General features: G+C 48.4%; 1 protein-coding gene across 2 annotated transcripts in view; it reads left to right on the forward strand.

The window, feature by feature from the left end:
- Positions 1-706: 706 nt before the first annotated feature.
- Positions 707-18,103, forward strand: part of Sel1l3 (SEL1L family member 3) — a 110,328-nt gene continuing 92,931 nt past the window's right edge. The window contains exons 1-2 of one of the 2 annotated variants that reach the window (XM_048363862.1): positions 707-1,008; positions 11,965-12,535. In XM_048363862.1, the coding sequence (XP_048219819.1) occupies positions 829-1,008; positions 11,965-12,535 (751 nt within the window). In that variant the 5' untranslated portion in view covers positions 707-828. The remainder of the gene's footprint in view (positions 1,009-11,964; positions 12,536-18,103) is intronic. The other variant, XM_048363863.1, reaches the window with a different exon arrangement.

The following is an 18,103-nucleotide window of genomic DNA, read 5'->3' on the forward strand; positions in this document are numbered from 1 at the left end:
CCTGCCCTGCAGGTGGACAGGTGGAGGTAGTCAGGGGTCAAAATCCATCTTTAAGGACCGGTGTGTGTGGATGTGTGTGTGTGTGTGTGTGTGTGTGTGTGAGCGCGCGCGTGTGTGTGGAGAGACGCGTGGCACAACTCCAGGGGGCACACTCGCCCTGTGGGAATGGCGCCCCGGCCCAAACCAACCAAACAAAACCCTTCTGCACCGGCGGGAACTGGGGTGGGCGCGGGAGGGTGGGGGGGGGCGAGATGGGGGTGAGGAAAGAGCGAGAAGGAGGAGGGGAGTTGGGGAGAAAGTGGGGGGGGGAGGGAGGGAGAGTGGGTCGGGACCAGCCAGGAGAGAGAGAGGTGGGGGGGTGGTGGAGAGCGGGAAGGAGGGACGCCGGAGAGAGGAGGGAGATGGGGCGGGCAAGGGCGCGGAGGGGTGCCCAGAAGGGAAGGGAGGGCACGGGAGGGCGGGCCGGAGTGGAGCGGGCCGTGTATGGGGGGAGGGCAGGGGGAGGGACGCCGGTCGGTCTCCACCTGCGCGGGCTCCCGCTGCCCAGGGGCTGGGAGCGGGGTGGGTGGGGAGGGAGCGGGCGGGCGGGCGGAGGGAGGGAGGGAGGGGACGGGACGGAGCGGGGAGGAGCCGGCGCTCGGCGGGGCGCGGGGGCGGCGCGGCGGGAGCGGCGGTGGCGGGTCCGGCGGTGGTGGCGGCGGCGGCGGTGGCAGGTGGCCCTGCGCGCGCGCCAGCCCGGCCGGGGGCGGGCGGGAAGGTGGCGCCTCGGGCGGGGGCCGGTCCCTGCACCAGGTGACCCGTTCCGGCCGGGATCCCCGAGGCCTGGCCATGCAGCGGCGCGGCGCGGGGCTCGGGTGGCTCCGGTGGCCGCGGCGGCAGCAGCAGCACCAGCCCCCGCCGCCCGCGCTCGGCCCCCGGGCCGCAGCAGCGATGGTTCCCCAGGGCGCCCGGGTCCCCCCGGGGCTCGGCGGTCACCCTGCCGGCGCACTGTTCCTGCTCTGCTACCTGGTGAGCGCCGGACCCAGCTCGGGGTCTGGGGACGCGGGTGGGGGGCGGCGGGGACCCCCGCCACCGGAGGCGGGGACCGCGAGGCTAGTTTCCTCTCCTCCCTCGCTGCGGGCGCTCCGGGCACCAGGGCTGGGAACCCAGGGCGCAAAGTGGGGCGCGTGGACCGGACTTGCGGGCTACTCCCTCCCGTCCCTTCCTCTCCTCCCCTGACTCCGCGCAGACCCGGCCAGGGCCCCCCTGTAGACCCCTTCGGGTCCCCCACTGCCCCCCGGGGGCTTCGCCACCCCGCGATCGCTCCCTGCCCAGCGGCTCTCCGGACCGTCCACCCCTCCTTCCTTCCCCTCTCCCCTCCAAGCTCCTTTTCTTCTGGTGCCCAACTTGCCCCCTGCCTCTTTGTACCTGCCACCCCCGTTATCCCCCGAGTTCCCTTCCACCAGGTCCTCCTGGCCGGGACGCTTCTGTGCCAACGCACCTCGCGTTTCCGGAACTCCTCAACTCCTCCTTGGTCACTCCAGCCAAGTTGCAGATGCCAAAAGAAACCTAGTTTTCCGATCCCCGCTTACCGCCGGAGTGGTGACTTTAGCGGCGTCTCCAATGGTGTCTTTTCAGAGACTTGTGTTGGGTTTTATTTGCATGCGTCCTAGCTTCAGTTTTACTCTTCAGATAAATGGCAATAACTTTGTTTTTCCCTCCAGAACCCACTCATTTAAAATACCAGAGTCACTGAGCCCCTCAGGAGGGATGCATTTCTCAGATCCTTGGGTGGTTTGCTTTCTGCTGGGTTTGAATTGTCTTAAAATTCACCCTAGCAAATTGACAGGAGGCAACACCCTTCCAGCCCTGCCTACCTTCTGTTCCAGGACCCCTGAGGAAACCTTGGGGCTATCTCACTATATATTACTGTAAATAAATGAAATGGAAATTGCTGAATCATGAAACTGATGTAATAGGAAATTCACAGAATGCTAAAAAAAAAAAAAATGAGCAGTGTCATTGTCCAGAATTCTTTTCATTTATGTGTCATTGGCTTTATTTGCAATTTTTTTTCTTCAGAGTAGCCAAAAGCTGCTTCAGAGATACTGGCAGGAATTTGAATTTAATTCTGAACAAATTTGCCACCCAACCCAAGTGTTGTTGTTGTTGTTTTAAACACTCTTTACTTTTTGGATGTTTCATTTTCTGAAGTAAGACAATGTAAAAATGCACATTGTAATTCTGCTTTTTAAAAAATCTACCTGTTGAGCAATCTTTGTTTTTTACTTGTATTTCAGAATTAGCCAATATCAAATTTTGTGGCTGAGTTTACTTCATATTTTCATAAGAAGTTGTCAGTTAGCATGACTGATTTCTTTTTGGCCTAAGGGATATTGTTATTTAATATTTATGCCACAGGGTTAGAGCATGCAGGCTCATAAATAAATCTGCCATAACAAATGACAGGGTTTTCAGTTTAAACAGATGATCCTTGTACACAAGATGCTGCTGGTTCCCCACAGAAGCAGAAATGCTGGTGTAAAACAGTGTGTGGAATATCCACACACAGGTGAGCTCTGAAAAGTTCTACATGAGCGTCTCAACAGTTCAGGTTCAAAACCTGAAGGCTTTATAGACTGTCTGTGGGCATGGATGCAGAGGAGAAGACAAGTTCTAAAGTTCTGTGCGGGCCAAAGGGAGGCTGGAGAGAACAGGTCCCTAAGAGGGGACATGTCCACGGAGTAGACTGGAGCAGTGGAAGGAAGTGGTGGGGTAGAGCTCCAGAATGAGAGGCTCTAGCAGACACAATAAGCCAGGTATCAGTGGCTCACGCCTATAATCAGAGCTACTCAGGAGGCTGAGATCTGAGAATTGCGGTTCCACATCAGCCCCAGCAGGAAAAGTGCACACATTTCTTGTCTCTAATAAAACACACACACACACACACACACACACACACACACTCACAAATACTATAGTGTAGAAAATAACTGGTATATGGATGACCGCTTAGCAGTCAGAAAAGGAATGGATTGGGAGCATGTGGAGGGGACTTGTTGATGCTTCCTGCCTAGAGGGGCTTCCTTCTGGTGCTGTGATGATGTAGCCAGGGCTGGGGGCAGTGTGTGTGTGTGTGTGTGTGTGTGTGTGTGTGTGTGTGTGAAAGAGAGAGAGAGAAAGAGAGAGAGAGAGAGAGAGACTTAGATAAGCCAGAGAGGCTGTGCACCTAAGTGTGAAGGTTTACATACCCAAGACAGCTAAAGTCATCTTAGGAGATGGGCTCCATGCTCTATTCTGAAGGTCTAGCCATGTGCCGTGGGTTTTATTTTGCTGTCTAGCTGTATTCTCCTGATGTTTCTGAAAAGTTAGGCTTCTTGATCGTTGAGAAGGGTGGGAAAAATGTACACATCCACATGAAAAGCATGAAAGGTCCACAGACAGATGAAAATCCATCAGTGTCCATCCTGCTCAATCAAGAATGTGTCTTTCGTTGGCAGTGACTGGTCACAGGAGAGAGATGGACGGGTGAGACACAGCAGCTAGGCAGGATCTCAGCCACACAGCACAAGAAGGGGAAAGCCAGTCAAAAATTTGAATTCACAATAATAGCTTCCATTGTGCTAAGTCACTTTATAGGCGTTGCCCGATACTAGTTTTAACTGTAAACTTGTGAAGTAAGTGCTATTAGGGTCTCCTCCACTCAGATAAATAAGAGAGGCTCAGAGAGGCCCAGTAAGGTCCCTTAAGCCAAACAAATCGTGCAAGATTAAACCTAAGTCTATCTATCCTCCAGAGTCCTAGCTTTAACTCAGTGGTAGTATATTTATTGTCTTTGGGGATTTGCTGCTTGTAACCCTTTCCCCTCATGCATAAATGTACAATCCATTAGCAAAGCTCTAGCAATTAGCAGCTACTGTGCCATTGGTCAGGATGTGAGGTCAGATCTAAAGTAATCTAAAATATACAAAGAAGGAAGCTGAGTCCACAAAATAGAAGCAGGATGTTAAAAGCAAAAAAAAAAAAAGTAAAAGAAAATATTTGCCATTGATAATGGAGCGGTAAAAGATTAGGCCTTTATGTAGTTGGAGGCAGCTGGCAGGTTGAGCCTTTGGGTTTGTGTGAATGTGTGTCCCTGGTGTATAGTGAGTGAGTGTGCACGGGAATGTTCCAGAGACAAAGTGACTATGATTTGAGCACAGATTCTGGATTCCCAGTTTATGTTTGCTTGCTCACTAGGAAAGGATTCAAAGTGCTTTTCTGAGCAGATGGCTCTGAGCCCCTGCCTTGATGGGGAGTCAGGGTCCTGAGGGAAGGGTGCCTTTCTTCTCCATCAGCTGGGACAGAGTAACCTTCAGGATCAGCCCACCACAAGTAGTGTGACTGTAGCTAGGATACTGCCAAAGCGTGAATAATTGTGATGAGGCCTGAAAGATAAGTCACAGAATGATGCCAAGGAGATTTCTGAAAAGATGATCCCTGGTCCCCAACGACTGCCAGCAAATTCTGAGGTCACCAAAGGTCAACAGGCAGAGAGCGTCCTCAGAGAGGGCAGCCACCCCCAAAGTGAAGGGTAAGGAAATTGCTCTTACTGGGGTCACTGTTGCTGACAATATCACTCCACGCAGGATTCTTTTTCTCCCTGCCCAACAGATCCTCTTGCCATTTGCTTAAACCATTGAAATTCATTTCCTCTACTAGCTAGAGCCAGACTGAATCTGCCTCAGCCCTGCCTGTGACAAGGAAGCTTCTAGAAGGAAATTCTGTCCCTCCCAACTCTAGTCTCCCATGCATGGTTGTGTTTTTTTTCTTAAGTGAGAACATAAGTCTCACCATAACCAACACTGATGTCAACTGTAGTGCTGAAATATTCGGAATGGCCATTTGAGCTTGTTAGACAACTAAGTGACAAAGAAATCCGAGGACATTAGCAGCTCAGATGTATGTAGAGATCATTCGCAGACAAAAGAAGGTTAGAGACTCTTACTCAGCTTAGGGAAGCATGATTGTGTGCATTTGAAATACAGAGACAGTCCCCCAATTCCATGTCCTCCAGTGTGCTACACATTTGTATTAACGGTGGCTGTACCATTTCCCCCGCCAGGGTGTCTGCCTTTCCTCCCTTCTATTTCTCCTGGCTGCCTGTTGGTGAGAGCATAGGAGCAAGGGAAAAGGTAGAGGAGAAGAAATAAAAGAACCCAGGCAATTCACTGAGACGATGGATAGGCCTGAGTGCACCATAAATAGCCTAAAGTGAGTTCCGTTATCCTCTTTATTGGCTAGTCCTGTCCCTTTGAGAGTGGAGCTGAGGGGCAGGAGGGCACTGAGAAATTATGGAGTCTTCTTTGCTTTGGAAGCTCTTGCCTACCAAAAGAAAAAAGGGCTCCTCCCGCTGGCTAGTTGGCTCCCCAGAGGTGTAAGACTGTGGGGAAGACACTAGCTATATTCCCCCCAGACTTTAGGCACACGGATGAGTAGGAATCTTAGCCCTCTCTCACTTTCAAGATGGAAGTGATAGAGTTTCCAGATGCTCTCTAACTTCTAGCCAGAGAGTGGTTAACAGGCAAAAGCTAATGAGTGGAGAACATCCCTTCAGGTGTTCCTGGAAAGCAAGAGGCAAACCAGCTCTGCCTTTAAAGTTAGCCAATGTGGATTCGATGTTCTTTTTAGTAGCTGGTTGACCCTGGGCAAGTTACAAACCCACCTGAATCCAATCCATGCCCCCTGCCATAAAACAGGAATGTTGTGTTTCTCACAGGCCTCTCGGAGAGGGTTAGGTTTATGAAGTTATACATGAGAGGATGCGGTTAGTCTTTAGCAAGTAAAATGATTTTATGTACCTTTGCCAATGGCTAGCACACAGTAGGTCCTCCATGAAATAAAACCAGATCAGCCTTAATGATCCACATGCAATTGAGTTAGAAGGAAAGAACTAAGTACAGGGCAGGAGGAGGGGATCTTACTATTGACTGTTGTCATGAAGATGTTTTTCTCTGGCTAGCTCAGTTTGGGACAGAGCAATTCTGTTTCCCCAGGCACATCTTGAAATCCATATTAACATCATCACGTCCATTCTACTTAAGTGCATGCTTTGTTGACATAAACAGAATTTTTGCTTATATCTAGTCAGCAGAATTGGAAAAGAAAAAAAAAAAGGTCTTTTAAGCCAATACAATTACCTCGTTGACCTATGGAAAGTTTGATCCAGCCAATTTGGAGAGGGAGAAACCGCCAAGGTTTTCTTAGGTGACAGATGGAGAGAAATAAGCAGGAGTGAGAGAAACAGAGCTCCCATTACTGGTTGCATATCTGACCTATTCACACGTACGTATGTGTGCAAGTGTCCTTCCCGTTTAGGTTGCCTGGACAGTTCTGTTCTTATCTAGCTGGAAGAGACACGAATTCATTTGTGTTTTTTATTTCTAGCCTGGATTCGAATTGTCTACCATTCACATGCACTTTATTTTGTTAAAAAAATGACAACACATACACCATTGCACAAAGGCAGAGCTGTGGACAGTTTTGCGCCTGTGCATTAGGCTCCCTTCTGCTATCCACGGTTCTTTGAGAGCCCAGATTGCTTTCAGCTACCAGCTCCAAGTGTCTAGAGCAGCTCCGTGGCTTTGAGTGAGAGCATCTACATGGCAGCCTAAATGGCCCGCAAGTGCCCTCTCTCCACCCTAGATCTCTCGCATGGAGCTGCAGTGCATTTGAGCTGGGCTTTTTAGGGCGTTATCTCTCTAAGCTGGCATAGAAATGCAGATATGTGACGTTGTTTCCGTATTTATTCATCATCACATTAACGTGGACACATTTGCCACAGGAATGGGAGCCCAGGAGAGAGGAAAGGAAGGGGATATTTAAGCGTTTCGTTTTGTACTTACAGTGTGGAGAAATGGAAAAGCTCTAGAATGTAGGGTTGCTGTCTGAAAGATCCAGAGAGACAGGAAGAGCAAGGAGTTCCTCCCAAATGGGTGAGGTGGAGACCAGAGTGCCATCTTCTGGGAACTAACAGTCCCCAGGGGTCCCAGGTACCAATGGGTGAGGCTCTTTGGAGGGAACTGACATGAGTGAGTGGAAAGTAGAGAGATGTGTTCCCCTGGAGGACTGGGGGCTATAGGGGAAGGTTAATGGATGATTCTGATCTGTTTCTAGGCAGGTATCCCCCAGGCTGGACCACTGAAGTACCAGGCAGAAATACCCCTGCCCAAGACTTGATTCCAGCTAGGACCACACTAAATTCTTACTGTGTGTCAAGTGGTGTCTTAGAAACTGCCCACACAAGGACATAGACTCTGTCTTCCTAGTTTCTAGACAAAGGACTATGTGAATAATTTTTAACCTCATGCTAATGCGACTTGGCATGTGAAAATACCTATAAAGGTTGGACACGTGTCATGCCTGTAGCCGGAACTCTTCAAGTTAATTGCTTTATTTTCCTGGCAGGAAACAGCTTATAACCACACACATGGCTTGAGCCAGGAAATCAGCTTCAGCTTAATCAATATTTAGAGTGTGATGTGTTGCTAATCGGTGTTGGTTTTGTACATAACAGAGGTAGCCACAACTCATAGTGTAGCAGCTGCCCACTGGGTCTGGTCCAGTCTGTGAGATGCCAGTTTCCTTCATGGCAGAGGAGCCCCAAAGACCGAAAGTGGTGAGGCCTCCCTGAGGGACTCAGGCTACGCTTTGCCACAAAGGACCCTTCTGAGGCCCAGATGAGAGCCAACAGAGTTCCAGCACATTCTGAAACCCCTGTCCCGTCCCTCACGTTGCTCTTCCCCCACGCTCCAGCTTTTACTTCTTGAATAATCCATCTCAGTCTGTGAAATTATATCTCTCTGACTAGCCTAGCTTCAAGCTTTCATCTGACTTGGCTCTAAAATAAACAATAGCAAGACATCAACACCCACCACCTGGGAACTTTAGAAAACTATGGTGTCAAGCCTCATTGACTGCTGAGATATGAAACTGTGCCTAATTGGGTTTTTCATCCCATTTCTCCCAGGTGATAACTCCTTAAAAAACATATCTTCTGCCACTGTGTGCATTTCAGACCCTACCTAGGATAATCTCATGGTAATCTAAAACAGTGGCTGGCAAACTAGGGCCCATGAGCCAGTGCAGCCAGCTGCCTGCGTTTCTAAATGAAATGTGGGGCCACACTTCTATTTGTTTCTGTGATGCTTCTCTAGTTCCTTTCACACCACAGCAGAGCCAAGTCACCCGAAACACCTGGAATAAACCCCCTGCATCCATGGGTTCTCAATCCTGAAATTCAACCAACCCAAAATTTAAAAAAATATTTGAAAAGTAATTACTTCTGTACCAAACATGTACAGATTTTTCATGTCATTCTCCAAACACTATAGTACCACAATTACGTGCATTGCATTTATTTTGTATTAGATAGCATAAGAAATCCAGATATGAGATAAAGTATACAGGAGAGCCAGGTGTCAGTGGCTAATGCCTGTAATCCTAGCTACTCAGGAAACCTGGAATATTGTGATTGAAGCCCGCTTGAGCAGAAGAGTACAGGAGATGCTATCTCCATTTAACCAGCAAAATGCCACATTGGAAAAGTGATTCAAATGGTAGAATGCCATCTGAGCAACCAAGCAAGAGGCTGAGTTCAAACCATGAGAGAGAGAGAGAGAGAGAGAGAGAGAGAGAGGAGAGAGTGAGCATGCACTATCTGGTTATAATTATTTTAGTGCGCACTATCTGGTTATAATTATTTACAGAGAATATCAAGTGGAGAATGATGCCATCCATAGAAAATCTAAGCAACATACACAACTTTATATTCAGCAGTTATCATATTAATAAAATAAACAAAATCTGGGTACCAGTGCCTCATACCTACAATCCTAGCTACTCAGGCTTCTGAGATTTGAGGATTGTGGTTCAAAGTCAGCCTGGGCAAGAAAGTCCATGAGACTCTTATCTCCAATAACCAGCAAAAAAGCCAGAAGTAGAGGTGTGGTTCAAGTGGTGGAGTGCCAGCCTTGGACAAAAAAAAAAAAACAAAAAAAAACAAAAAACATAAAACAACTCTCGGACAGAGCTCAGGCCCCAGGACAGGTTCTAAACAAATAGCTAAATAAACAAATAAACAAGAACAAGTGTGATTCATTTAAATATAGTTTAATTGATGTATCCAACTATTAATGAGATAGTTCATCACCTTATTGAAATCAGCAAGGCTTTGAAATCCAGTTTATTTTTCCCCTTCCTGCCTGTCTCAATGAGGACTAACCACATTACATTACTGGTGGCTCATCTACCTTCTCGGGTGACGTGTGTCTAGAATCTGTATCGTTTGGGTTTGCTTTTGCACTTGAGGTATGGAGCCAGGAGAAAACAAAATAATCTTCCAGCGAGTATACAGAGATTTTCTTTGAACAAGGATTTGAAGGGAAGGCCCCAGAGAAGGACGGCAGGCATGAAATTTCCCCTTCCCACCCACTGTGTTAGGAGGGCAACATTTCTGGTCATGCTGACTGCCCAGTACATTGTGCTTATTAATGCAGAAAAGTATGATGGGGACATTTTTGGCAATCAGATGTAAAAGAATGAACAGGATTATTACTAAATGCACTTTGCAACGAAATCTAATGAAATCGAATGGGCAGTTCTCCAGCATACTGTTTTAAAAGAGTATTTTGCTGAAGTTTGTAGTATTGGCATTAGAAATGTGCTGGAAATCAAACAATCAAAACAAGAGCAAGAACTGGGCCCGGGTGAGATTTTCAACACTGCATAAAAAGAATGAGGAAGAGGCCTAGCACAGGATGGTATTTAACGCACGGGGAGGCCTCGGTGTCGGTGTCTTCCCTCTGTTGTCCGTTGGATGGGCAAGGGTCTTGTGCAGGAGCTACTGGGGAGGTCTGCCATCCCTGCCTGGCTTAAGGTGCATAGGCAAGTGGTCTGGGATTCTAGTGGCTCTGGAGAGCCCTAGGTTTGGGTGAACTTTGTTGTGTCCCAAAGGCTTGATTAGGTGCTGTGACTTGGCACACCTGGTCATTCATTCATCCAGTGCATGCTGCGGTGCTGGGCACATCTCTTTACTTGTGTGCATGCAGAATGCAGCCCAGACTTCAACTCCATCTTGCTGCCATGTGCTCCCAAGTGGGTAGGTGATGGAAAGGTAGGCCTGGATCTAGGCTGGCCTCTGCTCTCCGCGTCCCCCCGCCCCCCAGAGGAGCCATGTGGGAGACACAGGTTGTTGTGGGTTGTCATTTCCTCATCCATTGAGAGGGGGCGGGTGGGGCACCACCCAGGGCTCATCCGCTCTAAGGCGTGCTCTACTTCTAATTATAAGATTATTTTTTATAGTTGTTTTCTCCCTGTAATTTGGCAGTATGAATGAGAGCATGAAACAATTAAGCCAGGGTGGACAGTTTGGATTTTACTATTTACATATTTATTCCCATAAGATTCTCAGGATGAATGGAAAAGGGAATCGCCACCCCTCCTGTTCTCTTTTCTGCCTTTTCCAGAAATTGCGTTTCCCGTGTGCACCTTTTAATATGATTGCCCTCCACACTTTTTGAATATTCATGTGGTTCAGAATGGAAAGAGAAATGAAAGCCTATAATGTACGGCTTGTTCCTTCTTATTGTCTCCTGGTCAGTCCCCTCATCCTTATCTGTGGCCCTACTCCTTAGCTTTTTCACTGAGGCTGGCACTCTACCACTTGAGCCATAGCTCTACTTCCATTTTTTCTGGTTATTTGGAGATTAGAATCTCACACACTTTCATGCCTGGGCTGACTTTGAACCTCAATCCTCAGATCTCAGCCTCCCCAAGTAGCTATGATTACAGGCATGAGCCACTGGCACCCAGCTACTTATTTATTTTCAAGAAACTCCCATACTGTTTTCCATTGCAGCTGCTCCATTTAAGTTCCCACCAGCCATGCATGGGGATTCCAACTTCCCCACAACCCCATCAATGCTTATTTTCTGCTTGTCTTTCTTTTCATGGAAGCTATACTCATAGATACAAAGTGGTCTAAGATGACCTTTTCACTGCTGTGGTTTTGAATACCTGAACCATGGCCACGTTCACAAGAAATCCTAGCCGCACACATTTCAGAACCTCATACTCTAAACAGCACCTTGATTTCATAGCCAAGCTTCCTGGATTTTCTTCAGGAAGAAATGCCCACAGTGAGAGCCTTTGTCATTTAAAGAAGCAACGAAATGAACACATAGCTACAAATCTCCTTGGCACAGAGAGCATTGTTTGTGGTGAAAAGATCAGAGAACCCAGCTCCTGATTCAGGAGTGCCAGTGGGTGACCTGGAGAGGTAGAAACCCCCCACTGGCCCATCCATCTTGCAGGCTTGGGCACAAGGGGCCAGGTTGGCATCTTCCAGTGTCTCGCCACCCTTTGAAGTCAGGACAATAGTTTGCAAATGGCTGGAGCTGGGTGTCTTCGGTTCCCTGCAAAACAGGTTTCTCTGCTGCTGGATTGGAAGCGGGCTCTGGAATTACTGCAAGTAACTTTGAAAGTCACATTTGAACAACAGATGTTACTGAGCCTGGGGAGAAAGGGGTGTGTATGCGTGTGTGTGTGTGTGTGTGTGTGTGTGAGTGTGTGTGTTGGGTTTCTCCAAATGTTTAGTAATACATTTCTCCACATGTTCAGAGTTGCTTTTGACATCTCTAAGCTTCCACGTTCATTGCTTTCTGTCAATTTATCCAGGAAAAATAATGATTCACACATCTATTCATGTGATGATCTGCGTGTGTGTGTGTGTGTGTGAGAGAGAGAGAGAGAGAGAGAGAGAAAGAGAGAGAAAGAGAGAGACAGTACTAGAAATTGAACTCAGGGCCTCATATTCTCACTTGTCTTTTTCCAATTAAGGCTGGTGCTCTACCACTTGAACCACACCTCCCCTCCACTTCCTAATATGATATTTTTTTGTTAACTTTCTGTATCTTTTTTTTTTGTTGTTCTTCTTCACCTTTTCAGAATGTTGTACCATCTTTGGGTAGGCAGACTTCCCTGACTACGTGGGTGATGCCCAAAGCCGAGCAGAGCACGACTTACAAAGACTTTATTTCTTTTACTGCCTTTGAAGGAAGCGTGCGCAACGTGTCTGAGGTCTCGGTGCAATATTTATGCTCGCAGCCTTGTGTTGTCCATTTGGAAGCCGTGGTGTCCTCCGAGTTCAGAAGTAGCATCCCCGTGTACAAGAAACGGTGGAAGAACGAGAAGCACCTTCACACCAGCAGGACACAGATAGTGAGGGTGAAATTCCCAAGCATTATGGTGTACAGAGATGACTATTTCATCCGGAACTCCATTTCTGTCTCTGCCGTGATACTACGGGGCTGGATTACACACAAACACCACGGTGGAGACTTGAATGTGAAATGGGAGGAACACTTGCTCCATGCCGTGGCCAAGAATTACACGCTGCTGCACACGGTCCCTCCTTTCCAGCGCCCCTTCAAAGACCATCAGGTGTGCCTGGAGTGGAACATGGACTATCTCTGGAACCTTTGGGTGAACAGGATCCCCCAGTGTCCTATGGAGAATGGTAGGTCATTGGCTTTGCCGGGAATCCTGTGGCTGTGTCTTTATAGATGGCAGGAGAAGTTTCTTTAATTAGCAGTGGGGATGCGAATGCAAATATAGGGGGGGGGGCATTTGGACTTTGGGGACAAGAGGAGAAAAGTAAAAAGACTAAAGATCTCTGGGGCCACTTAGAATTGGGTCTGAAGTCCTGAGGGTTCCAGGAGTCCCCTGGCTGTGGGGAGACTGAACTTCAGCAGGTTCTGCCCCCTGCCCGTACCAAGGAGTGAAGCCAGGCTGATACCCAAACCCTCAGCCAAGATCTGTTATGTTCCTACTAGAGCAGCCCCCTGCCCTCCGCCCCAACTTCCTGAGAGAATTCCCCAGAGCTCTGTGTGTGTGTGTGTGTGTGTGTGTGTGTGTGTGTGTGTGTGTGTGTGTTCATCCACACACATGCCACTACTAGGAAGGGCTTGAACTCAGGGTCTGGGCTGCTGTCCCTTAGCTTTGTCATTCAAGGCTAGTTCTCTATCACTTAGGCCACAGTTCTGGCTTTTTGGTGGTGAATTGGAGATTAGAGTCTCTCGAACTTTCCTGGCCAGGGTACCTCAAACTGTGATTTTCAGGTTTCAGTTCCGATCCTGAGTAGCCAGGACTACAGGCATGCACCACAACCATCCAGCCAGGTTTTTGTGTGTGTGTGTGTGTGTTTTTAAATAAATGATGTTTTGGAATTAACAGACATTTCTAGGGCACATAATGCCTTTTGGACAATTTCACGACCTTCACATGCTCTCTTTGCTTCCTTCCCTCCCCCCTCCTTTGTCAAACAGCATTTGGTGGGGTTCATTATTCTGTCTTCTAATATGTAGAAATCAATGTGTGCGATGCCCTTTGATCTCCATCGGCCCTCAGGGTCCCCTCTTCGCCCCCTCCAGTAAGCCACCTCCTAAACAGTCGTTAACTCTAGTACAATTGCAAAGCCAGAAAACGAGCACTGACGAGTACTGTTAACCAGATGGCAGGCAGAACTCAGGTTCCTCTGCTTTGCGCAGTCATGTCTGTGTGTGCATGGACACGTGTGTGTGTGTGTGTGTGTGTGTGTGTGCATTCTCTTCAGCTTCATCCTGCAGCCTGGTGGTACTTTGATACAGAGCTCCATAGAAGGAGGCAGACACTCACCCATGTGCACGCATGCGCATGTGTCACAGGTAGAGTAGGGAGGGTAATTAGATGTCTGAAATAAGTCGAGCTGCGTGCATTTTCATGACCGATGGGCGGCCCTCCTCTAGGCGGAGCCCCCTGCTCACATCTGTCTGGAATGCCTTCCACGGGGATTCTTAATTTGTTGCGCAGAAGGAACACGGGGCACACGCAGCCACAGTTTTTGCTTCGCCTCCGACTTTGCCAGGCCTTAATGATTCCATTTCATGTTTGGCAAATCACATATTTCTCATTGAAGAATGGCTGGATTGCAAGCTGGAAGTTTCCAAATGAAATCATTTATGAACCGGCTCAGTTCTTCAGGCACCTGAACATGCCCTGAAAATGTGAAACGTCCTTCTCATTCTTTGGTTGTTCCTTTCTGGTGCTTACAGGGCACAGGAATGGCACAGTGGGATTTTTTTTCTCCCCGCCTTTCTTGGAGCACTAGTTTGAGTGTGAGAACTAACCTAGTCAAATCAGAATGCAGAGGAAAACCTTTGCTAAGAGCTAAAGTAGCTGAAAATGATTTGGGGGAGAGCCGACCCCTTCCAAAACCAGCCCGGTTCCTACCATGTTTTGTTGGTCAGATTAAGGAAACATTTCCTCTTTTTCTCCTTGAAAGCCAGGTATTAGTGGTTCATACCGCTCATCCTAGCTCCTCAGGAGGCTGAGATCTGAGGATCACAGTTCAAAGCCATCCCAAGCAGGGAAAGTTTGTGAGACTTATTGCCAATTAACCAGCAAATAGCTAGAAATGGAGGTGTGGCTCAAATGGTAGAGTGCCAGACTGAAAAAACTAAGGGACAGCACCCAGGTCCTGAGTTCAAGCCCTAGTACTCCCACCCTTCCCACTCCACCCTCCCCCCCCCCACCCCAGATACAGAGCAGCGGCTTTGTGGCAGGTATTCCTGACCTTGGCCCTCTGCCCTCTGCCCCCCTCTGACAAGAGAGTCAAGTCAGAACAGGAGACAGCGTGGTGAGGCACAGAACTGAGCTCGGGGTCACCTGCCACATCTGCTCCTTGCCACCATCTATAGCCCCCACTGCTGCGCGTTTGGGGGTGTTTTGTGTCATAAGCCTGAGGTCCTGCCAGGGCCTCTGAACTGTATCATCTCCGGCTTCTCCCAAGTGGGTTGCATAGCTCCTTCACTGGGACCCCGCCAGGCCACTGATCAGACTTTTCTCTGGCTCTGAGAGCAAACAGCTCGAATCAGAAGTCAGCAGCCTTCCAGACACGTGTGTGCCAGGCTCAGCCATGGCCCCTCTGGCGCCCCTTTCCCTACTGCCTGCAGGGTGTGGGCCCCACAGGTACTTAGACAGGCAACGCCCACTGCTCCATTGTGGTCTGCTTCCTTGAGGGAGAGGACAGGTGGAATCTACTGTCCCACACAAATCACGTGAGCCTGACTCATGCATGAACTCCTGTGGAAGAAAAGAAGTCACATACACACACACCCTCAGGGCCTTAGGCTCCCCTGTCTGGGGCCGCTGGACTTCTCTTCCTGCCACACCCTTTGCTGAGACTCCGCCGGCGCCGTGAGGGACAGCTTCAGCCCTGTGTATCACATGTTACAATCCCTCCTTGCCTCAACCTGGTCTAAGTCACCTGCAATGGCCCCCAGCCTTACCCTGTCCCTCCCTCCTTCTGCCTGTGGGGGCTGTCTCTGCCGCCTCGCAGACTCTGTCTCCTACTTCTTATTCTTATCCTCAGCCACACAGGCCTGCTTGCTCTCCCTGAGCAGACCAAGTTCATTCATTCCCACCTTGCACATCCGGGTGACTGTTTCCTCCTCCCACAATGCTCTTTTGCAAGATCACTGTGTGGCTCCTTCTTGTTTCCTCAAATGCCAGCTTCCCTGACCACTAGTCCCAGGCCTGCACTTCACAACCCCCGAATACAGCCTTCCCAGCCCCCAGCAACTCTGCCCTAGCACCCGGCCCTCACCTCCTCCCTGGGCAGCCCCACGCCACTGCTATCCGCTTTTACTTTTCTCTACAGCCTCATCAGCACTGGGCATTATAATTAAGAGAACATTCTTGCCAGTTTGCCTGTTGGATGTCTCCCATATTAGAAGTCCGGCTGGGGAAAGGCTAGGGTCCCTGGTTTCTTGTCCTGGGACAACATGCAAATGTCCTCAGTTGCTCTTTTGTGGCATTGGGGAACATGGAAAGGTGAGGAGCAGCAATATACACTGCCATAGCTCCCCAGGAGCTCACCCCCAAGGGGCACTGGTTAAGATGGCAGACTCCTATCCTAGTCATCCATTCTCCTCTGCAAACCCATGTGGACCTCCTTAGTGGGCGGGGCCTGTGGTTCTCACAGCCCCTCCCACTGCTCCTGCCTTTGCTAACTCTGCTCTTTTATCTAGCCCCAAAGCTCTCCACCACCTTCAGCCCATTTCCTCCTTCCCTGTGTTCCTGGCACAATCGTGCTAGTCCCTCCATAGCCAGTTCAATTTCTACACCCACCCTGAATTTAGATATGTATGAGTCTATATATGTGAATATGTTTATGCAGATATATGTAATTTTCTTTTGGTGCCAGTCTTGGGGCTTGAACTCAGGCCCTGAGCTTCTTTTGCTCAAGGTTAGCACTCTGCCACTTGAGCCACAGTGCTGTTTCTGGCTTTTTCTGTTTATGTGGTCCTGAGGAATCAGACCCGGGACTTCATACGTGCTAGGCAAGCACTCTACCACTAAGCCATATTCCCAGCCCTACTTAATTTTATTTCCACCATCAGAAATGAACTCCCTGGCCTCCCAGAGCCCTCTGTGGGTACCTCTTATGTGATCAGTATCAAATTCAATTCCATGAAACAAAGGCTGGCTCAGCCCGTCTACTAGGTTCCAGTTTCTAGACTCAGATTTGGAAGCTCAAGGATGAAGGCCCAGCGCCTCTCTTGAAGGTAGTTCCTGGGAGGCGAACAGTCCTCCAGGACTGTAGCCGCTTTGCATGGTAAGGCCTCCCTGTGTGCCAGGCACTGTGTGAAGCACTTCTCGTGAGAACGGGATTCTTCTGCAGGACAGAAGAGGGAAGGGACTTGTGCAGGCAGCACAACTCGGCCAAGGCTACTTAGCCATGAGGCCACCCCGAGGGATGAGATCTTGAAGCTGTTTCTCTATTCGTTTACATATTTACTTAAAAACATTCACCTTTGACGGTTTCTGAGACACCTTTATATATTAGGTGCTTTGCTAGGCTTCTTTACAGAGGTGACATTTGGACAGAGATCTGAACTGTGACTACAGCTTTCACCGTCAAAAGAATGTAGTGAAGGACATCCATGCAGAACGGAAAGCATGAGCCACCACAGCCTGATCAGGGAATAATGACTCACCTGCCTCCCTTGATATACAGATGGTGGAGAGGCTTCGCTGTGTGTGCTTCCTAGGGCTGATGGGAGGGGATACCCAGAGCACCGCGTGTGTGTTGATGGACAGGTTCTGGGGCTGAGTCTATTGGTGGAGAGCCATGTCAATTAGTTAAAACATCTGCCATGGGACGGAATGTAGACATATTTGAACTTGAAAGCAGAATGTCGGGTGTGAGATCAATATTTCAAGTTAGGACCATACTGCAAAGTGCCATGCCAAGGGTTATTAAACAATCTCTCCTCGTGCCAGCCTTTATGAACATTTCTCCTGTCTCCCTTCTTTAGCTAAGAAACTCCTCAGAAGCCTGACAGTTCCCTCCTTTTCCCCTAAAAATTCATTGTGATCTTCAGCTCAGTGGATCAGAAGTATGATCTCTTTGTAACACAAGTCCCCTTATAACAAAATAATTCAAAGTTAAGTCAAATGTTAGAGTCAGGCTTGAACTGTCTTTGGAAAAAGAAAAGTGTATGCAGCAGCCTGTTCAAGCCAAGGCAACCATCCTTCTTCTAATTATAAGCTATATATTTGGTACTTAAAAAAAAAAAAAACGAAAACCATACAGACCTAGTTCTTTTTCCCCCCTGTTAATCACGGTAGTCTGAATTTTTCAGTAATAGCACTAATTAGTGCCTAGCATCTGCATTGCCCTTTCCAATTTTCAAAACACTTTTTTTCCATGCACAATGTCTCATTTAATCCTCCTGATAGTCCCAGGGGAAAGACAGTATTATTTTCATCCCTTCCTTAACGAGGGGGAAAAGCAAGACTTAGGGAATTTATTTAACTAGTTCTTCCTCCTTTCGACTCTGTTAGGCCGCCTCTGTGCAATATGCTAATACAATCCTAACTCAGGTTCTAAATTAGAAGGAATACTTTTTTTATAAGTTGAATTTTTATCTGTGTGAATCATCCCGTCTCCTTCCCCCACTGGACTTTGCCTCTTTGAAGCCAATTGGGCCGTGCGGAAGAGATTCAGAATCTCAAGTGGAAGACTGTGGATTATGGCTGATTT

The sequence above is a fragment of the Perognathus longimembris genome, chromosome 16 (assembly GCF_023159225.1).
Source record: "Perognathus longimembris pacificus isolate PPM17 chromosome 16, ASM2315922v1, whole genome shotgun sequence".
NCBI lineage: Eukaryota > Metazoa > Chordata > Mammalia > Rodentia > Heteromyidae > Perognathus > Perognathus longimembris.